The sequence below is a fragment of the Schistocerca cancellata genome, chromosome 3, assembly GCF_023864275.1.
Source record: "Schistocerca cancellata isolate TAMUIC-IGC-003103 chromosome 3, iqSchCanc2.1, whole genome shotgun sequence".
Taxonomy (NCBI): domain Eukaryota; kingdom Metazoa; phylum Arthropoda; class Insecta; order Orthoptera; family Acrididae; genus Schistocerca; species Schistocerca cancellata.
The window spans coordinates 562,436,109-562,461,412 of NC_064628.1; the positions used below are offsets into that span (position 1 = coordinate 562,436,109).

Sequence of the window (25,304 nt, forward strand, 5' to 3'; positions counted from 1 at the left end):
TAAGAAACGAATTGACGAGGTTGAAGTACTTGAAATGAAAAGATTATTAGAGGTGATCTTATAGATTAAAATCTATATCTGTCGTTCCTCTTTTCTGTCGTAATTGCCCTCTTGAACTGTTATCTATACGCTAGGCCTGCTGAGTTAACACACGACACTCAAAATAATCTAATCAAGAGACGCCTTTGATCAACATCCTCACAGCATTAGTTGCGCTACGGAGGTTTAGAGGTGTCGCTCCCGCACTGTAGGTAGTTAGCTACAAGCAGACCTGTCTGTCCGTCGTAGCAAACGCAGCCACCATGATATTTCCCAGCTTATCTGTGGGGTCGTTACTACTTCTCATCTTTGCAGTGTTGGGTAAGGTAAAGGCCGCTTTTCCTCCACACCTTCCATAATTAATGAAAATATTTAAAACAGTATATGTCCTATTTAGATGTTAAACCTAGATGTTAAACCTAGGTTTTATTGAGAGGATTGATAAATTCACTCCATCTACTTGAAATAAGGTTTGATCAAATTTTAAGTATGTGTTTCTGTTAGTGATGTACACTGTTTTCAACGAAATATTAAAAATCGCGATCTGTACTCTCCTAAACTCATGACCTGTTCAGGAAAAATGATACGTCAATCTATAACGCTCTACTGTAAGGTGTATTTTTTCTGAATAGTTCGACGTATTACAGTCATGATGTGGAGAATTCTTAACATGAAAGGACCAATAGTCGCAAAAATGAAATTAGCCACAAGGTGCATTATTTAATTATTATTATATGGATATTGTAGTATTTGTTTCAGTATTGTGGTCCCGCTTCGTGGTAAGACGTTTGTACTTTCGCTTCATTTGTTGTAGATAAATGTAGGCATGATGTAATTGATTGAAAATAATGATTGTCACATTTACGTAAATAATAGTATACTATCCTTGACAAGTTTCGGTACTGAAAACGTCTTTCATCTAACCAACCAACGAAACTTTCAGGCAATGTGAGAGTACGACGTCAGCCTCAGGATAAGAATCGTTTACAATACAGTATTACTTCCTGGTCAATATCGATAATTCGATTTTCGGCTAGACCTGTCGAACATTGTAAGTTTTTCATGACGATCACCGATACCTTAGGCACTGTCAACAATCCTTACTGTATAACCATAGCAAGTTCCCAGTAGTTTACTCTTCCGAGGAATATATCAATAATGACGATCTGTACATTGCCTTTGTCATCTGTCTTGTTAGGGAAGAGACCGAGTGCAGAGATAAGCGCGCTGGACTCGTATTCGGGAGGACGACGGTACAAACCCACGTTCTGCCATTCAGATTTTAGTTTTTCGTGATTTCCCTAAATCGTTCCAGGCAAATGCCCGGTTACTTTCTTTGACACAATCTAAGCTTGTGTTCGGTCTCCAATGACCTCCATGTCGATGGGAGGGGTAATCGAACATTACTTCCTTTTTGTTAATGAATATTGATTTTAACGAGTTAATGTGACCTAGTTAGTGATGTTATCAGCTGTCAGATCTTCTCGAGAGGAGCAGGACCCACTAATGTCCTTGTTTCCACCGCCAGAAGAGACTTTGAACGCTTTATAGGCCACCAGATGGTTGAAAAAAAAATGCCTAAATGAGAGTGACACAAATTATAATTCTGACAATCCAGTGGTAATGTGTGAGCGAATCTCCAAACCTATCAGATAAAACTGAAACAATAAAAAGACAATTTGTAAGTATTTACATTGTTCGTTGGCGCCAAGTCAAAGTAAAACTGTCTTGCTCTACAATCTTTTGTCACGAGCACTTGATATTTAAGTTGACAGGACCGTCGAGTTTACTCTTGCGAATGAATCATGCAAGTTTTTTAATGAAAATATTTCGCGAAACTTAACGTAACCTGTATTACCTGTACTTTATCCCATAAAACGAGTCCAGATGCAGGGCAACTGTCTAACGTCTTCTTGGAAAATAAAATTGTTTTCAATATTCTCGTTATTTTTGACCGGGTTCCAGAAGTTAGAGAGTTGCCATAATTTACTCCTTATGAGATATGATTTTACCCGAAAAGCTTAACACAGTAACACAACTAGCACAGATAGGAGCTGTGTGTTTGCCTTGAGATAGCACTACGGATGTCGACGTTAGAGATGGGCAAAACTGTTCTTTTCAGAGATCGGATCAGAACTGTTCATTCCCTGAAATTAACTAGCTCTTTTTCATAACTCACCACTCATTCACAATAGAAAATAAATGGGAGGCACATTGCCCTTTAAACTTGGTTTATTCCATTACTATACCTGTATTTTGATCTTATTTGATCCCATTTTGAAGTAACACAGATAATGAGTAAGAATTTTGTATTGTTTATTGAAATTTCCACAATATGACAAAGTTTTTGATTATTGATTTTGCACTATCGTGGTTTTGGCTTTGTAGCCATTATCATGGTCAAAGGTGAAATAGTCATAAAATATCTGACATGTCTGAATGATTGTAATATTGTGACAGCAATCATTCACACATCAGATATGTAATAAATATTTCACCTTTGCACATGACAATGGCTACAAACTAAAATAGCATGCTGATAACGACACGTTTGAGTTCCCCGCAAAACAAACCTCCACATCTAAATAGTGATAGTGTGAAATGAAGTAATATTGAAACTTAATCAAATGGTTGCATTTTCATTCATAAAGTACAGTATGACTGCAGTCCGCAATGAAGGAAAAATCACTGATAGCTTTATATTACATCCTGAGTCACTTTGAGATAGAAAAGTTATACATTTCATCTGGTGGAAAAAATAAAAATATTACAATAAAATTCTAAGTATTTTTATCAGGTAGGGAAATTTTGAAAATAAGACTGATTCATATTATCTAAACAAAATGTAATTGCATAAAAAGTAACATATAAAAACTGTAATATATTTTAGTATGCACAGTCAACACACACAATAAGTATATGTTATAGAAAAAACTAATCAATGTTCTGGTTTATAAATAAAATTTGTTCAATTTTACACGAAGTGAGTCTATTCCTTCTGTCGTTGCATATTTGTCTTGCTTTTGAGAAGATACGCTCACAGGGAACTGATGTAGCTGGGATGCATAACATTTGCAGGACTAGTTCATACAGTGTTGGGTACAGCAACCTTCTAGTGCCCCACCAGTTTAATGGATTGCTGTTTCTGCACAAATATGCCTCAGACAAATATTTGTCGAGTTCGACAATTGCTGCACATCCTGGGTCATGACTTCCTTGGAGCTGATTTATTGTTTTATCGAAGTCCTCCCAAATTGTAGAACTCTCGCCTGTTACGGTGTTAACTTGTACAGATCGTTGATGTGTTTCTTCTTGTTGAGCTAGCAGTGATTTCATTTTTGCTATGACACTCGTGTAGCAGTCATGGAATGTCGACTCATCAGCAAATCCTTGTTTTTTGAACCAGGAGTCCAATAAAGTTGCTTGTGCAACCACGTCATTGCTGGAGATGACCCCAAATTGCTCTGACAAGCCTTTCAGCAAATTATTTATTAATGCATGTGTTTCTTCAGGATATTTTTCATTTTTGTCTTTAAAAGACTGTAGTTGCCATGCCATTAATCTTGGCAGGATCTTCATTTTTGACAGGGAGACTGTTTTCTCTGAGGACATCTCTTTGGTTACCTCATCGAAAACTTTCAAAATTCTTATACATTGTTGAATTATATCCAAGTCGGGTTCTTTCAAGTTTAAACTAATCGACTTTCCACCCAAATTAGATAGGCAAGAAATTATGGGATCTTTATTCTATATAAATCTATCTAACATGTCGTAAGTAGAATTCCATCTCATGGCACGTCTTGTTTCAGTTTCAGTTTATCCTTTTTCAAATTTTTTTGCACTTCAGCAAATTTGTTTAATGCAAAAGAACTTTTCTTGAAGTACATTACTGTCTTTTTCACCTCATCAACAATTTTCTTAATTGACTCCTGTATCGCGTGTTGCACAATGAGATTTAATTTATGTGCAAAACATGGGATATGCGGGAGTTTCAGAAGCATGACAGCTGCTTTCATGTTTGATGCATTGTCTGTGATCACTGCAGTGACTTTAAAATTGATATCATATTTTGCAATAACAGCCTTTACCCAATTCGAAATATTTTCTGCGGTGTGTCTTTCTTCGAACTGTGAGCACTCTAGAAGGTATGACTTCAGCTGACTGTTCACATCTATGAAATGTGCCGTGACTGCATAGAAACTTATATTATTTATACTTGTCCATCCGTCAAATGTAAGGCAAACTGCCTTTGCAGCGGCCAAATCATTTTTAATTTTTTCAAATAACTCGTGATACAATCTGGGCATTAAAGAGTTTGATAATGTTTTTCGATTCGGTAAATTATAATTTGGGAAAAGCATAGAGATAAATTTTTTTAAAATCTGCATCTTCAGCTACAGAGAAAATCATTTTCAAAAGTTGTGTATCTAATGCCATACTTTTGTTTAATGTGATCGGCTTCATAATATTAACAACATAATATTAACAAATCTATTTATGGGCTGTTGCAAATGATAAACAGTTGGAGTTGAGGGGGTCACAAAAGAAGATAAATCACGACTTGATCCAGAACCAGGTGACACTGATGGGCTGGATACAGCTTGAGACTCAGTTTGGCTTTCTGGGAGAATACCTTCATTTTAGGTGGAAGGAGGTTCGCAAGAAATGATTTCTTGAATTTCTGCGTCCATTGATGCCGATCTTGATCGACTTCTTGACCCACACCGTTCTGCAGGTACTGTTGGATGCTTCGATTTTAGATGTCTCTTCAGGTTTGAATTGGAAATTATCTGTTGGCAGTAACGGCATTTTCCTTTTTTTCCATTTTGGTAAAATGGTTCCATATGTCGCTCCAAATTCTTCTAGGCGAAGGCGATGTAGCTGACATACTGTCCTCCAGTACTGAAAAGTACATTGGAAATTAAAGTATTTACTCTTCAGATAGACCTCTTCAATAGCAAAAACGTAAAATGACAACAAATGCACATGCATTAATAATTGTAAGCGAAAATTATGGTGGGGCTGGGAAGTTTTAAGGAATTTCAGGGCTCTCTGCGATTTTGGGCCCACCCCTATTTTTTTTGTATAATGTAATTTCGACTACACTTTCTATGACTTCAGTGATTATACAGTTTTGATGAAAACGATGGCATGAGGTTTTTGTGAATCTATTTACAGACAGGCCAACAGTAAATTAAGTAGTGGCATACCTGCTACTTTGCATGGGCTTAGGGACTGGTAAATAACACATTTAATTCAATGATTTCTTTGTATGGAGTGTAAAGTGTGAAGACCCAGTTGTAAGAATACAACTTGGACTAGATTTCATAAAATCTCAATAAATCTTTTTTTATGTCAACACGATGGTGGTTTTACCCCAGCTAGATCACAAGTTGGCCTTGCCATGTTAAATGTACGCATTTATAGTTAAAATAAGGACAAAAATACCTAAAAATGCACTTAAACAAGGAAAATATGCATTTAAAATGGATGAACCTGTATCTAAAATAGTACAAAATAGAACTGAAAAACGGGAATCTTACAATGTATTAGGTGCGACTTAAAATTACAGTAATATTAAACCAAATCTGATTTGGTTTTAGTTGACCCCATTATAAAAAAATTACAATCTATTTTTCCACATCTTTCAGAAAGGCATTTCTTACGTATGCCAAAGTAGATTTCACAGTAGGAAATGTGCGTCATATTACTGATACTGAAAACATTAGGGCTATTTATGCAAACCTGCCCAAGATGAACAGTGTAAATTCCCAAATGCATGTTAATGTTATCTGTGGATCTCCGCCTACGCAGGGCACTTTGTATAGTACTAAAGGCAAAAGGCATACCCCTCCGGTGGGAGACATCAAACGTTTCTGGTGCCGGTATTACGGCACAAGCAGCGGCAGCCTGCGAGAGATGGAAATCTGCATTGTTGTCAGTTGACGTGGAGAAGGATTGCACCGGTATTCATCAAAGCTGTGTGGTTGAAGGGAAAGTACATCTATCGGTGAAGGTGCTCTCGACAGCGCTAGAGTGAATGCAGTCATTCTATTAACATTCTAAATCTGAAGACTTTTTTTTCATTTAGCAGGAAACCTGACTTCATTACGTAAGGCCAAATTTTCACAGGGATCACGGTTGGGCCCCTCAAACTGTATCCTCTACAAACCTCTGAATGCAGAGTGTTTCGAAACTGTCCTTTCAAGATTAGAATTGGCGTCAGAGCATACAGTTAATGATGGTGACGCTAACACAATTTTTCAGTATCTCCACTGTGAAATTGAAGCATAAGCTTTCTCTTCAAATATGACGCTATTTGCCTACTTCCACTTGGACCTATCCATAATGCAGCAAACAGTTACAGTTTCATACATATATTTGGAACGAAATCTCCAAACACCGTAGTTTATACCTCTAAAACATTAAAATTTGGAATTCTGCTCCTGACAATTTTGGAGATGTTGGCCCTACTCGCTAAAATATCCAAGAAAGAAACCGCAATTCACTGCAGAGACTTTAATTGCATCATTGTATCTGGTCTTGCTGCAGGGGGACAAGAGAGAGTTTAGGAGACTACTTCCACTCTGTTACCTGACATAAAATACAAACTTGGATTTACTAAGAAAGTAACTCGACTACAAGATAAATGTGGTCCACTGGAGATGGAAACCTTAAGGGAAAACTTATGCTAACGGATGAATTATAACAGCAGATGTATCTCACGCTACAAATCGAACTTACAAATAGATTACAAGCAAAAAGGACAAGAGTCAATCAATCTGAGACAAAAGACAACTCAGGCAAGATAATACATGAATCTACAAGACAAACGTTGACTAAGTGAAGGCAAAGTAGAAGCTACAGCTGATCCCATTGTCCTAAACGAATATTTCACAGAGGCAAATAACATTAGTTATGAAAAATTCTTTCTTAAGCTGGAAACACTATCGATAAATCGATCATTTGTATCACATGAGCATCTTCTGTACAGGATGGCATCACAGTCCAAATGATCAAGTTTATTATTGACACAATACTACGCTATAACTACTGCTCGTTACTCCCTTAGACCTAAAGGCTCTTGCCTGGACAACGCAGCAGAAATACTCGTTTCCATTAGAGTATGATCCTTTCTACTAAAAGTGGCTTAAGATAATAATGCCTAGTACATGCATAAAGAAGACATATGTTATAATATATTTGTTAAGTAGCTGTGATGTACTAAGTTTTATAGTTCCCTGACCTGGCCAAGCTACTATCCGATTTTTTATTATGGACACTTGAGTTTACACTTTAATTACGAACGAAACAATGAATGTACTGCAAAATGTGTACACCAATACTTTCCTTGTTTTATACTGTGTAAGGTTGTATGCAGTCTTAAAGTTAAATTTATATACTTTTTTTCATATTTATAATAATACAGATTTTGCGATTTTAGGCGTCTTCAGAAGGAAACGTTCCCTTTAAAAATATACAGCTTGCGATGTATTTGTTCCAGGTTAATGAAATTTTAATATGTTATAGCCAAATATATTGTTAATGGAAATCTCAAGTTTCAACATTTTCTGATCAACCAAAAATAGTTCTTTATTTTCGTAAACTAAATTTTTCTCATCACAGGATAAATATATAACTGCAAGCGTGGGTTTGTTTTGAAGGTCTCTTTCATGGTTGTAATAAGCTGCAACCACTGTGACCATAGAGTGGGATACGGATTTTATACAGAGTGATATTTAATAACGATTGTGAGCGTGTTTGACCGTGAGTTTAATAGTGTGTGCGGTAGGGAAATCAGTTGCTACGTTGCCGCGTTCAGGCGTAACAGTGGCAGCACGGAAGATATTAACGCCTGTGAGCTTGCTTTGTCTGTGGCTGTTTTTCCCAGCCGCCGGGGGTAGGAAACAGTACGTGACAACGCTGCGCTCCGCTGGACACTGCTAACTGCACGGTCAAACACGCACACAACCACTATCAAATATCACTCTGTAGAAAATCCATGCCCCATGCAATGGTTACAGCTTCTTAGAACCACGAAAGAGACCTTCAAAACGAACCCACGATTTCTGTTATATATTTATCCTGTGATAAGAAAAAGTTACTTTACGAAAATAATAAGAACTTTTTTTTGGTGATCGGAAAATGTTGTTACTTGAGTTTTGCATTAACAATATATTTGGCTATAATGTATTAAAATTTCATTAACCTCGTACAAATACATCGCAAGGCATATATTTTTAAAGTGAACGTTTCCTTCCGAAGACGCCTAAAATTGCAAAATCCGTACTACAATAAGAAAAAAATATATAAATTTGACTGTAAGACCAAAGTGCTGCATATAGCCTTACACAGAATAAAACAAGGAAAATATTGGTGTATCACATTTTGCAATACATTTATCGGTTCGCTCGAAATTAAAGCGTAAATTCGGGTGTCCATAATAAAAAATCCTATAGTAAGAGGAGTCGACAGGAACCTAATCTGATCAATTTAAACAAATAAAAATAAAATAAAAACAAATGATGTATACATAACATAATTATGTAATATACATACCGTTATTACTACGAAGAACAATATCCAGTAGAGAGGAACTCCGATGCAGAGGCGCTGAGTCAAACAGGTCGAGCCGCAAGCTGTATTACTGCGTGAGCTAAGACCGCAGGGACCAGAGTGACACCTGAGTTGCTTTGCTCAACACTCTGGCTAGAGTCGAGAACGGTGGGGTGAGCGTTGAGCGGGCGAGTTCCGAGGGTGGGGGGAGCGGTGAACGGCCACCAGTCACCCGCTCCGAAACAAATCGTCCGTTCTCTTGCGAGTAGGTTGTTGCAAGTAGTTCTTATGTTCTCCGCTAGGAGGCTCTCTGTCCAGTGGCTTGCATCGACTGCCCAGAGGGCAGGGCGTGCGACTGAAACGATCGCCGACAGAGTGCGATGCTAAGTTAAGGTGCACCAGACATTGCACGTGGCAGAGGAAGCACAGAGACGGCACGGCTTATGTGAAACACAAAATCCAATGGAGCACTGCACAATGCAGGCAGCCGAGGCAGAAGCAGGGCAGAGGCCGGCGCTGGCTGTGTTGTATGGTGTGCAGTGCGCGCTGACCAGCAGCGGCCCCGCTGATCTGCACCGACTCTCTCTCTCTCTCTCTCTCTCTCTCTCTCTGCTGTGGGAAACGTTTAGAGCTACCGTTCTTTTCTCTCTCTCTCTCTCTCTCTCTCTCTGCTGTGGGAAACGTTTAGAGCTACCGTTCTTTTTTCTGAATCACTGATTGTTCACTCCTTTGAAAGATTCAACTCTATGAATCAGTTCAGGAGCGGATCCCCCATCTCTAATCGACATTGGTCTTTGTATAATAATGATCCTCTCACTGAGTTATTCACAGCAGTTCACTTTTTGCCTCATGTCTGCATTCATAATGAGTTCTCAACTGTTATACCATTTTCTGCTGCTGTTGATATTATCCTATATTCGTCTGATTGATCCCCACTACACCTACATTGAGCCTACCCATATCTCTTTCCAGGTATTTTTACTTTGTTAATATTTTCTAACTTGTGATATTCCATGCTCTATCTGGTAAACTGTTATCCCGGCGTCGGTTAGTCCATCTTTTTCTCATGGTTACCTCCCCATTGGCAGTTCCCTCCCAGAGGTCCTAAATCTTCGTCTAATCCGGAATCTTTTGCCAATGGAGAGATCATCAAGACATTTTTTTTCAGCTACATACCGCATGTCCTGTGGGTACACGCTATGTGCCTTCAATGCATTGCTTTCCATTGTAATCTGCATTCTCATGCCGATGATCATTGTTCATTCTTCAGCCTTTTAATGGTAGTGTCCCACCCTAAAGGCAAGAGAGTGCCTTGAAGCTCTATCCACTTCTCCGACCTCATTGAAAAGGCGACTGGCAGAACAAGGTTGACTTCTGACGCCGGAATTCTTCGACCGGCATTGCCGGTGATTTTTACTGAAAACTTGAGCAGTGTCTGGGTTAGAACCCGAGACGCAAAACGTGCCCATTACTAGTCAAAGACGCTATGCATAGACCACGGCTGTTATGGCAAAGAAGTACTGTCAACCTCGGGTCTTGGAGGGATGACTGCCTCAATTTTCCTAACATCCGCTGTGGTTCCACTCAATGAAGTATTACAACAGCGGAACCGGATTTTTCCTCCCGATATTGCAAACTGTTTAACTTTTGCCTCACAATCATGTATTTCAAATGGAACGATGAGTTCTGTGGACAGACCGATGATGTCGCTATGGGTAGCTCCTTATTCACACTTACCGAGAAATTCTTTATGACAAAATTCGAGGAGCAGGCATTTGAAACTGCGAAAAAGGAATCGAATACCTGGTTCCGGTATGTGGCTGCATGACAGGGAGGAACTGTGGCGTTTTCAAAAACATCTCAACATTATCAATGCGAAGACTCGTTTCACCATGGAGAAAGACGCAGGCGGAAGATCAAATTTCCTTTATGTGCTTGTTTTCACGAAATAAGTTGGTAGCTTGGGTCACACAATTTACCGAAAACAAAAGCACAGAGCGTTACCTGTCGAAACACCACCACGAGAAAAGCGACGCATCATGAAAACATTTGGCGGATAGAGCAAGGAAAATCTGCAAACTAGAGCTGCTTGACGCAGGATTAAAACATCTCACAATTACATCGCTCAAGAATTGTTATTCGTTCTCTGAGGCAAATAGAGTGTTATGACCATCTTGTAGAAGTTATAGTTAAACTCAAGCAACGGTGAAATCGAAAGTTTTCCTGCCTTTTATTAAGGGCGTTACTAACAGCATAGGAAAAATCTTGTAGAACCGGAACATAGTGCTAATCTACAAACCTACTCGGAAGATATAAGATCACCTAAAATGTGTGAAGGATGCTCGCCAACCACTGGAAAAAGTGGGAGTTTACAAGATTTCGAGTAGCTGTAGTGAGGTGTACTTGGGTATTACAAAAAGAATGGCCAAAAAGCGACTAGAAGAGCTCAAGGGCAGTAGTAGAAGAGGTGAGATTTACAGATCACCTGTTGATGGAAAGGAAGAGGGGGATGGAAAGAGGAGGGGCTGAAACTGAATGACATCTGAATTCCGGTGCTGAAGAATATGTGTACCAGTCTTCCACCTTGGGGTGATAGCTATAGCGGACGACGGCAGTGACAAAGGCCAATTGCGCTCTGGTATTCAAAACAAGTGACGTCATGCCACTGCGCGGAACCACGCGGAAGCGGAATTTAGCTTCAGTCAGTAGCGAGCCACAGTGTGAGTCAGACATTCAAAGAAGCTGTGGTCTCTCCTGAAAACCTCCTCCACAGATGGAGACGGAACGTTTGGCTTTAAAGTGAAATCCATTCGATCACATCATAGCGTGGAACATTTATTAACTGTGACAATTTCGCCCATGAAAGTTTACGTCTTCAATTAGGTCAACTCCACCTTCCATTATTACTGTAAAGAATATTCCTAAAATTCTCCAAAATAATAATAAAAAACTGTTAAAAAATTTTGAAAACAAGCGAATTTTCTCGAAGACCACATTAGCTGCATACAGGTTCCTTTATTAGGCAACATAACCGGCTTTACGTCATTATAAGGGCGTCTCCAGGTGAAAGACTTTTCACTTGATAAACCTAGTGAGAATGTACGATGTCTCAACTTTCAATATGGAAACCGATTAATTGCGTAACTTCTTAAAAGGTTAATCATCGAATGTGAAAAATCGGAATTTATTGCTGTAAGGTCTTCAGAGGTTAAAAGTTAGATGGAAAAAAAGAGAACAGCAAGAAAAGGTGTGAGGGATCCCTGTAAAACATCACCAATATTTAATGGCTCTGAGCACTATGGAACTTAACATCTGAGGTCATCAGGCCCCTAGAACTTAGAACTACTTAAACCTAACTAACCTAAGGACACCACACACATCCATGCACGAGGCAGGATTCGAACCTGCGACCGTAGCAGTCGCGCGGTTCCAGACTGAAGCGACTAGAACCGCTCGGCCACCCCGGCCAGCACCAATATTTATTCAATAACACAATTTGGCTCTGTGTGCAGGAAAGAAAGCAGTATAGAAACACGTGATAACGAGATAAAGGAAAGCTTCGAATTAGGCTCGTAAAGACTGAACTGTGTTTTCATTTTTCTTGAGAGTGTACTTCCTTTATGATACAACACACTGCCATCATTTGGACTCCATAAAGCAGGTTAAGACCTTGTAAGAGGTTCACCACCCTGCTGGAGCTAACGCAATTTCGATGTATTGCTCACAAGCTACCTGCGACAGAAAATATCTTTGCTGCAATAGAGTCGCAGGTCAGAGCAGTCTCGGCAGGAGTTGCAGTCGCTCACTGCAACAGTGCAGCTGTATTCTGTAGCTGGTGCAGCGCAGTTCATAGCCATGTATTGTAAGGTAAATTTTATTATTTTTATTGGCATTATACTTAAATTTAAATAAATGACTGGATCGGGCCTGGTAATGACTTAAGGTAAAATTATTCCTTTTTTTTGTTGGCTGGTAAAAATTATATTTTGAATATCATTTACATTATTGATACAGATCTACAATCCATTATATGAAAAATTGAATATTACAAATCTGGGTCAACTGATGAATCAAAAAAGGCTGACACAAGTTCATATTAACATCTCAGACAAGTGACTTAACTACGCGCACGCCCATAAAAATAATATAATTTACCTTACAATACATGGCCTTGAACTGCACTGCACCAGCGACAGCCTACAACTGCACTGTAGCAGCGAGCGACTGCTACAAGTGAAGAGACTGCTCTGACCTGCGACAATATTTCACCAAAGATATTTTCTGTCGCAGGCAGCGCGTGAGCAATACAACGAAATTACATTTGCTAGGGGTTCACCACCCTGCTGGAGCAAATGTAATTTCGATGTATTGCTCACACGCTGCGGCGACAGAAAATATTTGCTGCAATACAGTTGCAGGTCAGAGCAGTGAGCAATACATCGAAGTTGCATTTCTTCCAACAGGGTGGTGAACCCCTTACAACCTTTAAACTGCTTCGACATAGGCCACAGCCTCAGAATCGCTGATGTGCAATAAAGCATAGCCTTAAGTTGAGATCACTCCTTTAAGGTGCCAAGGCTGTGTTATGATAGAGTCAGGGTCTAACAACTTTATAAACGTAGTCCTAAAATACAGACCATATTGAAAGAGCAGCACATTTACCACATACAAGATCTCTGTGAGGTGGTTAAAACCATAATTAATGTAGGTCGCCTATAAACTGTCAATTTCCTCTTCTACAGTGCTCCTGTCACAACAGTCCTATGTAATGAATACCAGACAATATGGACTTTCAGTAGCCTGATGCAGGACTCTATCACTGCATGACAGATTAAAAATTTCATAGTACTTCACCACGGTCTCGTCGTAGTTTCGGTGATGTACATGAACTACGGTTTTATTGACCTTGTGGAGATGTTGTTTTCGCCAATTCGACTCCTGTTCTAAATGTGGACTACATTTTACGACTACATTTAGTAGGGAGTTCATTTTTAGACCTCCATTTTATTATAACACAGCTTTGGTACTTCACTGGAGCATGAATTCTGACACTTCTAGCTTTCACCTTACGGCGTATAAACTGCAATTACAGCTATTCGTTGATAAACCATTTAAGAAGTTACGCAGTTATTCGATTTACGACTTGAACGTTGGGACAGCATACAACCTCTTTAACCTAATGAAGTGAAAAGTTATCATCCCCTGAAAATCAGGTTATAATGGTGTGAAACCCGTTGTGTTCCCTAATAAGATACCATATTCTATAGCTAATACGACACTGAAGAATTTTCATTCATTAAAAAATAATAATATTAAGATTAATTTGGAGAATGATCGGTAATTTCTTTACCATAACAATGTATAATCTAAACTGTTGTTGCCTTACTAAAAAATCGTATGTTCCTTCCACTGCCCCCAGGGAGATATCTGGTGGCTGCACTAGTACATCACGTCAGTTTGTACGCAAACGTTTAACTTTAGATTATATTAGCGTTAAACAGGTTGTCTGCCTGAGCATTTACGAAAATGTTATACATAATGCTTGATCTATTAATAAGGTTGTCTGCCTGAGAATTAACGAAAATGTTACACATAAGACCTTATCGATTAATAATTTCAGTGGATCCAAACTGTAAAAAATAATTCGTAAATGGAGTGTATCCAATAGTCTTCAGAGGTTGAGAGCAAAGTGGAGAAAAGGAGAACAGGAAGAAAAGAAGTGAGGAATCCCTGTAAAAGGTCACCAACATTTAACCACTAACAAAATTTTGCTCTGTGTATAGTAAAGAAAGCATTACAGTAGCACACGTGATAACTGGATAAAAGAAACCATCGAATTAGGCTCATTATGACTCAATCGTTTTTCCACTTTTGTTGATAGCGTAGTCCCTTTGTGATACTTAAAGAGCAATACCACACAGACGTCATTTAAGCCCTGTTAAATACGACAATGCTTTTAAACCGCTTCAACACAAATAACAGTCTCAGAATCCTTGATGTACAATAAAGCACAGCCCGAAAGCGTCGGGAAACATTCCGAGGAAATGCAGCTCATCATCTTTGGCCAGTACAACGTCGACCAAACCTAAGGTACAACACGACCGATACCTGAGCTTAATTTTATGACGAAACCCATCAATATGTGTAAAGTTTGGCTGCCAGCAACTGTGTATCGGAGACTGAAAAGCAATTGACCGCTCATATGTTTTGGTGTTGAGGGGAAGTATCGTCGTTCAGAGATGTCGAGATAAAGCACAAGAAACAAATGTGCCACCCTTTCAGATTCATTTGGACTAATCATCTTCATGGACTATAATGTTAATTCGCATCGAGCTGCTGTGATGGGTGAATTCACCGTGGGTGAAGATATCCACCATAGTGGTTAGGGAGGTGGAATTTAAGCGTTACACGGCAAATCAGAGATGCAATCGCAACACATTCACCTGCAAGTATGACCTCTTTTTGGGACCTGTACGAAATTGCTTTACAGGGATGAGATCGACAGTCGACAAAGCTCTTGAATCGTCTCAAATGGCTCAGAGCACTATGGGACTTTACATCTACGGTCATCAGTCCCCTAGAACTTAGAACTACTTAAACCTAACTAATCTAAGGACAGCACACAACACCCAGTCATCACGAGGCAGAGAAAATCCCTGACCCCGCCGGGAATCGAACCCGGGAACCCGGGCGTGGGAAGCGAGAACGCTACCGCACGACCACGAGCTGCGGATTTGAATCGTCTCATAAAGAGGATGTACGTTTGGAAAATAGCGTTACATTTTTGTGAAATACGATTATCAAGTTTCAGAAGACCATATTAAATTAAGTCTTGATGTCGCTCTCGAAGGCGAGATGCTTTACCAACAGTCATTTTCTTCTTCTACAACCACATGTACAACCGATTCTGTAAGTGTACTCTACTTTCCTGATCATGCATAAAACTTGTGCACTAGTATACGTAGAGGACAACCAGGCACACAAAGGTGCGTTTCTAGTTCATAAGGAAATGCTAATGACCGCTAGGTAAACAAATCTGGGAAATGTACTGCCATTTGCTGCGTAAATTTAGGGATGGGTAAACCTTGCCAATACAAAGAGCAGAAATTTGCAGAAATGATTATATAGGAAGAATATTTAGGAGGAGGAAGGCACTCAGGTATTGTTAATGAAATTATAAGACTCATATTAATTGACGTTTTGTGTTGAACTAAATAATAATGCATTTACTTATTTCTTTAGGGAGAAGAAATCTTGGTGACGGTAGAGCAAGGTACACTGCTTGGACAAACAGCCACAAGCCTCTACAACACAACATACACAGCTTTCTTGGGAATACCGTATGCTGAGCCCCCTCTTGGGGTACTGCGATTCCAGGTGAGCTCTGAATTATGAATAGTAGTATTACTCGATGCCAGTGATAATCTGGCATATCAGCGGCACAAACGAAAATATCACTGAAACAGCCGAAAGGTAAGTTAATGATGCGTACAAAATTTTTTGAAACACTAATGAAAGTAACTAATAGAAACACAGGTTTTTCCAGTAATTAGTTTGTGATAAAGTTTAACTTTAGAATTCCAGTTCGACTATATTCAGCAGCACACTGACGTATCACTTACAAACCACTTTGTACATGTAGTGCAAACTGAAATTAACCAGTTTACAAGTACTGTCAAAGAAGAACTTGTCTTGCTAAAGAACAATTTCGTACTAGAAATACATAGCACATAATTCATGTCCATGGTTCTATTTCTACAGTGACGTTCATCAAGCTCTTGGTGTTTTAGCACTATTAAAAACACCACTAAATTAGTGTATAGCGTGTTGAGAGCTAAAGTAATAACAGTAATTCATTTACTAAGTTGCATTCCGTGAGAGACGAATATATAAATGTTGTTTCACTACAATGCAGAACAGATAAACAATTAATATATGGTAGTATGTCTCTGTTGACGGTAGTCAGCCCCCTGTTATTATTGGAAATAAATTCGCTCAATGCAAATAATTTGGCTTCGCTTTTGTTAGGTACAAACGTACTACCTATTGGTGACATACAATAATTTGCGCCAGACCCGGATTCCAACTTGGATTTCCCGCATATCGTGAGTCATTCGCATTCGGCGTATATATATCGAAGTAAAATAATCAATACAAGCTAATTGCGGTTTGCGAAAGCTCCCTGGTGCAAACTGTACTTTGCTTTAAGACTCTTCCATGAATCTCATAGAAATAGCACAAACACTGGCCAAATACAATACTGAAGCTGGAAATAAATCTTTCTGTCTCCAATTTTATTAAATATCGAGGCAAATGCGGTAACTATGACACAAAGACTCCAATGTAAAAGCTTTGCACAAATCGTAATATGCAACACTGGCAACATATGAGCGGGCCCATAAGTTTCGACTAAGTTGTAAAAGTATAGTAGTGCAGCCCTTACACATCTTCCGTACAGTACCGATCTCTCCCATGTTTTTGGAGCCGAGAAGAAAGACATTCGTTTAGCCGTCGGTTGCTTCGGACGAAGAGTTGCAAGGCTGGGTACAATCATGGTTCCACAGACCACCACTAACGTATATTTATCCATGAAGGCTTTGAATGTGTTGTCTCACTGTGGGAAAAATGTATTAAAATTTATGGTGACTACTTTTGAAACAATAAACGGTTTACAGAATGAAATTTTCACTCTGCAGCGGAGTGTGCGCTAACATGAAGCATTCGGTTCGGCACACAGTCTTAATCTGCCAGGAAGTTTCAATAAACGGTTTACTCAGTTTTTTCCACCTGTCTCGTTTTAATTTGACTGCCGCTTATAAGACATGTGTATTAGGGAAGTGCCCACGGATGTCAGCTTCTTTCATGCGGTATGAACATAAAGAGTGTGAACAACAGTATCTGTCGTAGAGACATACGTACAGTAATTCCTGCGAATGTTCGTCTGTAAAAAGAACATTAAATCTTTATACGTTACAGAAGCGCTGTTTCTTGTTCAAGTGTACTGCTGAGTGTACGCCTAGTTGCAGGAACTTAGAGTATTGAAGAGTGTAGCATCACGTTTTCACACTATGAAATAACATGTTTGATGGAATTTGTAAACAGGGCAACATTATGAAATAGGGTAAGCCGAACGAGGCTGCCCTGTTTTAAGCAGACTGGTCTGCTATTCGGAAGTATGGAGGCTCCAGTCTTCCTACGGCAGTCCCGACTTCCCTCGTAGTACTGCAGGCCAATGCCGGGATGGTTCCTACTATAAGATCACTACTCTGTCCAGATCTTGTCAGAATAAATGTGAATACCTCTCCGTAATATTTAGGTTTTTTTTTTTTTTTTTTTTTTTTTTTTTTTTTTTTTTTTTGAGGAGGAGGAAGGGGAGATTCTATTACCATGTCATGACCAGTGTCATAGTATAAGTCATGGAAAGATAAATGAAAGTACTGCTGCGGTTAATATTACTCAGACTGGCACTGTTGTTCCAGGCTCCACAGCCTCCACCTAGTTGGCTAGTTGGGAGGGTATTCGGAATGCCACCCAGTACGGCAGCGACTGCGTGCAGTCTAGCGGCGGCTCGGAGGACTGCCTCTACCTGAACGTCTTCGTGCCGGGCGTCCCGCAAGAGGGCGCAGGGCTGCCCGTGCTCTTCTGGGTGCACGGCGGAGGGTTCTTCGCCGGCAGCGGCTCTGACCAGGAGCACGGACCTGACTTTCTCGTCTCCTACGGCGTCATCCTGGTCACCATCAACTACCGACTAGGTCCACTAGGTAATACGACCATTCTCCCCACTGAACACGCGACGTAATGAAACGTACACCCTTCTGCACCTAACACGCTGTTTTTTCGTTTCTTTCTCTTTTTTGAGTCATCAGTCTTCTGACTGGTTACATGGAGCCTGCCTCGAATTCCTCTCCTGTGCCGACGTCCCAATCCGTGAGTAGCACATCCTTAATTATTTGCTGGATGTAATCCAATCTCGGTCTTACTCTACAGTTTTTGCCTTCTACAGCTCCCTCTAGTACCATGGATGTCATTCACTAATGTCTTAACAGATGTCCTATCATCCTGCCCCTTCTCCTTGTCAGTGTTTTCCACGTATTCCTTTCCTCTCCGATTCTGTGCAAAACCTCCTCATTGCTTACCTTATCAGACCACCTCATTTTCAACATTCGTCTCTAGCGCCAGCGCCACATCTTAAATGCTTCGATTCTCCTCTGTACGGGTTTTCCCAAAGTCCATTTTTCACTGCAAACGTACAGTCTCAGAAATTTCTTCCTTAAATGTATTTGATACTACTAGACTTCTCGTGACCAGGAATGCCCCTTTTGCAAGTGCTAGTCTGCTTTCTATGTCTTCATTGCTACGTCCACCGGTGGTTATTTTGCTTCACAGCCATCAGCCCTAATGTTAAGTTTCTCGCAGTTCTCATTTCTGCTACTTCTCATTACTTGCGTCTTTCTTCAATTTACTCTCAGTCCATTTTCCGTATTCATTAGACTCTTCATTCCATTCAGCAGATCCTGTAATTCTTCCTCACTTTCACTGAGGATAGCAATGTAATTAGCGAATCGTATCATTGATATCCTTTAGCCTCGAATTTTATTTCCCTCCTGAACCATTCTTTTATTTACATTACTGCTTTTTTGATGTACAGATTGAACAGTAGGGGCGAAAGATTAATTCCTGTCTTACACCCTTTTTAATCCGAGCACTTCGTTCTTGGTCGTTCACTCTTATTATTCCCTCTCGGCTCTTGTAAATGTTGTATGTTGCCCGTCTCTCCCTATTTTTCTCAGAATTTCGAACATCTTGGACCATTCTGCGTCGTCAAACGCTTTTCCAGGTGGACAAATTCTATGAACGTGTCTTGATTTTCCTTTAATTTAGCTTCTATTATCATCCGCAACGTCAGAACTACCTCTATGGTGCCTTTACCTTTCCTAAAGCCAGATTGGTCATCATCTAACACATCTTCAGTTTTCTTTTCCATTCTTCTGTATATTATTCTTGTAAGTAACTTAGATAAATGAGCTGTTAAGCTAATTCTATGATAAGTCTCGCACTTGTCGGCTCTTGCAGTCTTCCGAATTGTGTGGATGATATTTTTCCGCCGGCCGCGGTGGTCTAGCGGTTCTAGGCGCTCAGTCCGGAACCGCGCGACTGCTACGGTCGCAGGTTCGAATCCTGCCTCGGGCATGGATGTGTGTGATGTCCTTAGGTTAGCTAGGTTTAAGTAGTTCTAAGTTCTAGGGGACTGATGATCACAGATGTTAAGTCCCATAGTGCTCAGAGCCATTTGAACCATTTGATATTTTTCCGAAAGTCAGATGGTATGTCCCCAGTCTCACATTCTACACATCAACGTGAATAGTCGTTTTGTTGCTAGTTCCTCCTATAACTTTAGAAATTCTGATGGTATGTTATCTATCCCACCTTATTTAATTTTAAGTCCTCCAAAGCTCTCTTAAATTCTGATTCTAATACTGGATCCCCTGACCCCCTATCTGTTTTATATCGGTGCCTGTTTCTTCTTCTGCCACATCTGACAATTCTTTCCTCTCATACAAGCCTTCATGTACTCCTCGCACCTACCCGCCCTCTCCTGTGCACTTAACTGGGGAATTCCTTTGGCACTCTCGATGTTACCACTCTCGCTGTATGTTGAGTCAGGCCTTCCTATAACCAATTCTTTCTCGATTTCTTTACATTTTTCATGCAGCCATTCCGTCCAGCCCCTGCAACTCCTATTTATTTCATTCTTCAGCGATTGGTATTTGTGTATTCCAGAATTTCTCTGAACATTGTTGTACTTTCTTCTTTGATCGCTCAACTGAAGTATTTCTCTGTTATCCACAGCTTCATAGTCGACACCTTTTTATTTCAGACTTCCATGATTATCCTTCCTAGTGATGTCCATTAATCTTAAACTGTAGTGCCTATTAGGATATTCTTTATTGATCTATAGTCTCAGAGTACTTTAAGTATAACTCGTCATTCCTTAGTACTTTCGTATCCCGCTTCTTTGCGCATTGATTCTTCCTGACTAATCTCTTAAACTTTAGCCTACTCTTCATCAGTACTACATTGTGGTTTGAGTCCATATACGCTTCGGACTTCGCTTTAAAATCGATTATCTGATTCATGAATCTCTGTATGACCGGCCTCCTTTTGTTATTCTTAAACAGAGTATTCGCTATTATTAGCTGAAATTTATTTCAGAACTCAGTTAGTCTTTTTTCCTCTCTCATTCCTTGTGCCAAGCCTATATTCTCTTGTAACCTTTTCCTCTACTCCTTCGCCTACAATTGCATTCCAGTGTCCCTTTAAGTACTGTATTATGTAGTCAACTTGCTCTATGTAATTGTCGTTACAATAGATTGACTGGTGTACTGTATCGTCTTCTGTAATTTATAGTTAATCAGCATCGGCATTTCAGCTACACTTCTTGAAAGTTTGATAGTGACCTGCTCCTTTATTTTTAAATTTTCCGAAACTTCTGAATGTGGACAGGTAAACCACAGCTGAATTTACAGCCATTGATGAAGAGGAAAGAAGGCACCATTAGGGCATAACATTCTGTCCATGGCGAAGTCAGCAGAGCCGTGTCTCAAGTTGAAATTGGAGACCTCCGGGAGGGAAATTGGGGATGCGTCTTTTTCGAAGGTGTCTTTCTGGTTTTTAACTTAAGCAATTAAAAGAAATCGCGGAAAGTTTAAATCTGGATTTAAGAGAGAACTGAACCGCAGTTCTCTTGAATGCGAGTCCAGTGTCTTTCAATGTAAGGTGTATGAGAGGTCAGGTTTCCTGTACAGAAATTGGCTCATCGATATCATCTGGCGGAAACTCTATGTTCAGTGCTCCCAGGGTTGCAAAATATGATGCTAGGCATATGTTTGCTTGGGCATACATCCACCTGTTTAATAAACAGTGTTATAATTGTATAAAATTCATTTGCACACACACACACACACACACACACACACACACACACACAAGATTAGAAGTACTAAAATCATTTTTGTATAAGTTCTAAAATTTTGGAAGAAAGGGAAGTTCAGTAGTTAAGCTCTAAAGTACTGGAGAAATTAATGTGATCGTTGAACTGAAAACTTCTAACATAAAAGGTTAAGCAAGTGATTTCATAAAGTTTTAAAAGCTTTATTGCACTTCTCTCACAGTTAGCCAACACGACGGATCTCCAGCTGAATCAGTGTCTTCACTCTCGTGATAATGTGAAATGAACTCGGTTAAAATGTGGCGTACTGTGATTTGTACGCCAAGGCAGTGACCAACTGAGAGAACTTCTCACCGGAGTATGATTTCACTTTTCAGTGGGCACTGTCCTATTCGGAGGAGGACCACAGTGACCGACAAGGAGTCCCCTGCAGCTGGGTGGTGTGCTTCCCCGACTGCGTCTTGTTATTCCTCACTGCCAGCTACTCCTCCTTGCACCTTCGCAAGGTTCACTGATTCAGTAGTGAGACATGCAGGGGAATGGTGGACTGCGTCACGTTCTGGTGTCTGCAGATCCCTATGGCAGTTTGGTCTGCCTCTTCGGCTCCACATACTGCCGTGTGGCGTGGTAACCAGTAGAATAACGCATTCTCAACAAGAAGAATTGTCCCCCTTATCTTTTGCATTTTCTTCGCTGCATACATTTGGTGTTATGCTAATAGGGCGCCCACTATTTTGAAGAATTGTCATCAGTCTGCAGCTCGTGGCCTTGTGGCTAGCGTTGCTGCTTTCGTATACGGCGTCCCGGGTTCGATTCCCGGCCGGATTGGGCATTTTCTCTGCCTGGGGCTGGCTGTTTGTGTTACCCACTTCATTTCATTATCATGATCATCATTCGTGAACGTGGCTATATTGGAATGTGTAAAAATGTCTTTGTGCGAGCGCTGATGACCGCGCAGTTGAGCGCCCCACAAGTCAAACATCATCATCATCATGATTATACATTGTTATCAGGATCGAAAATACTTCTGCACTAAATATATGTATTCCTCTGGAAGGCAAACCCTGAAGTTATGTTCCTGGAACATTACCGACAGACAAGGAAGCTCTCCTTACTTCAAACCACCAATGTGCTATATAAAAATCGTGATGCCTTTTCGAAACCACTGTAAAATAAAAGCTTCAGAATCAATACTTAAGTACACTCCCTCTTCAGATTTACCACATCTGCTATGTCGGAATCTTTCAGGGAGCGTCGTGTTTAAAAGAATCTAAACGATCTGCATTTACATGAACTGGCACCATGTTCAAAAGTATACAAACGACCAAAATTTTGTGGCATGTTCAGATATATCCAGTGATCTGAAATTTGGGTAAATTAATTCCAAGCATTAAATATCCGAATATATTAGTTAGAACGGCAAATTTTGGATGCAATTGCGAAGCATTCGCCAGCTGTCCAACAAAAGCATCAACAACGTGTGTATCTTGTCTGTCGTCCAGGTTTTCTGAGCACTGAGGACTCCGTGGTGCCTGGCAATGCTGGGCTCAAGGACCAGCGGCAGGCCCTGCTGTGGGTGCAGCAGAACATCGCCAGGTTCGGCGGGGACCCGCAGCTGGTAACACTGCAGGGGCAGAGCGCGGGCGGCGTCGCCGTGTCCTACCACCTCGTGGCGAATGCGTCGGCAGGTGAGGGACCGCGACTGTAGCTCGCAGACAGCCTGATAAGATTAAGAAATGGATCTGTGCACAAGTTCAAGGCGAGATATCTGCACTCGATATCAGTAAATTTGTGTTTGTTACTTACCGTTCGCCGGCCGCGGTGGCCGTGCGGTTCTGGCGCTGCAGTCCGGAACCGCGGGACTGCTACGGTCGCAGGTTCGAATCCTCCCTCGGGCATGGATGTGTGTGATGTCCTTAGGTTAGTTAGGTTGAAGTAGTTCTAAGTTCTAGGGGACTGATGACCTAAGATGTTAAGTCCCATAGTGCTCAGAGCCATTTGAACCATTTTTTGAACTTACTGTTCTCTGTTTGCAACTCTGCTATTTTAGGTCTGTTAACTTCTGAAGCGGAAAAATTTTCAATAGGGCACTCATCCACCGGTCATCTAATGTGTGAATTTAGCTGTTGAGAACCAAACTTTAGTAATCAATTACGAACGTTTCACAAACTCTCCACTACGTTACTATCGTCCTTTCAGTGCTGCTTATGAGTTAAGATTATTGATACATGGAAGAACCCTGGAGATACTAAAAGGTATGAGATAGATTATATAATGGTGAGACAGAGATTTAGGAACCAGGTTTTAAATTGTAAGACATTTCGAGGGGCAGATGTGGACTCTGACCACAATCAATTGGTTATAAACTGTAGATTAAAACTGAAGAAACTGGAAGAAGGTAGGAATTTAAGGAGATGGGACCTGGATAAACTGAAATAATCAGAGGTTGAACAGAGTTTCAGGGAGAGCATATGGGAACAATTGACAGAAATGGGGGAAAGAAATACAGTAGAAGAAGAATGGGTAGCTTTGAGGGATGAAATAGTGAAGACAGTAGAGGATCAAATAGGTAAAAAAGACGAGGGCTAGTAGAAACCCTTGGGTAATAGAAGAAATATTGAATTTATTTGATGAAAGGAGGATATATAAAAATGCAGTAAATGAAGCAGGCAAAAAGGAATACAAACGTCTCAAAAATGAGATCGACCGGAAGTGCAAAATGGCTAAGCACGGATGGCTAGAGGACAAATGTAAGGATGTAGAGGCTTATCTCACGAGGGGTAAGATAGATACTCTCTACAGGAGAATTAAAGAGACCTTTGGAGAAAGGAGAACCACTTGCATGAATATCAAGAGCTTTGATGGAAGTTCAGTTCTAAGCAAAGAAGGGAAAGCAGAAAGGTGGAAGGAGTATATAGAGGGTCTATACAAGGGCGAAGTACTTGAGGACAACATTATGGTAATGGAAGAGGATGTAGATGAAGATGAAATGCGAGATACGATACTGCGTGAAGAATTTGACAGAGCACTGAAAGACCTGAGTCGAAACAAGGCCCCGGGAGTAGACAACATTCCGACAGATGTGAAAATTACCGAACTATCAGTTTAATAACTCACAGCTGCAAAACATTAACGCGAATTCTTTACAGACGAATGGAAAAACTGGTAGAAGCCGACCTCGGGGAAGATCAGTTTGGATTCCGTAGAAATGTTGGAACACGTGAGGCAATGCTGACCCTACGACGTATCTTAGAAACGAGATTAAGGAAAGGCAAACCTACGTTTCTAGCATTTGTAGGCTTAGAGAAAGCTTTTGACAATGTTGACTGCAATACTATCTTTCAAATTCTCAAAGCGGCAGAGGTAAAATACAGAGAGCGAAAGGCTACTTACAATTTGTACAGAAGGCAGATGGCAGTTATAAGAGTCAACGGGTATGAAAGTGAAGCAATGGTTGGGAAGGGAGTGAGACAGGGTTGTAGCCTATCCCCGATGTTATTCAATCTGTATGTTGAGCAAGCAATAAAGGCAACTAAAGTAAAGTTCGGAGTAGGTACCAAAATCCATGGAGAAGAAATAAAAACTTTGAGGTTCGCTGATGACATTGTAATTCTGTCAGAGACAGCAAAGGATTTGGAAGAGCAGTTGAACGGAATGGACAGTGTCTTGAAAGGAGGGTATAAGATGAACATCAACAAAAGCAAAACGAGGATAATGGAATGTGGTCGAATTAAGTCGGGTGATGGTGAGGGAATTAGAT

General features: G+C 40.3%; 1 protein-coding gene across 1 annotated transcript in view; it reads left to right on the plus strand.

The window, feature by feature from the left end:
* Positions 1-5,793: 5,793 nt before the first annotated feature.
* LOC126176428 (cholinesterase-like) overlaps positions 5,794-25,304 on the plus strand; it is a 68,796-nt gene continuing 49,285 nt past the window's right edge. Inside the window, exons 1-4 of the mRNA XM_049923585.1 lie at positions 5,794-5,976; positions 15,838-15,972; positions 18,095-18,356; positions 23,047-23,232. Of these exons, the coding sequence (XP_049779542.1) occupies positions 5,794-5,976; positions 15,838-15,972; positions 18,095-18,356; positions 23,047-23,232 (766 nt within the window). The remainder of the gene's footprint in view (positions 5,977-15,837; positions 15,973-18,094; positions 18,357-23,046; positions 23,233-25,304) is intronic.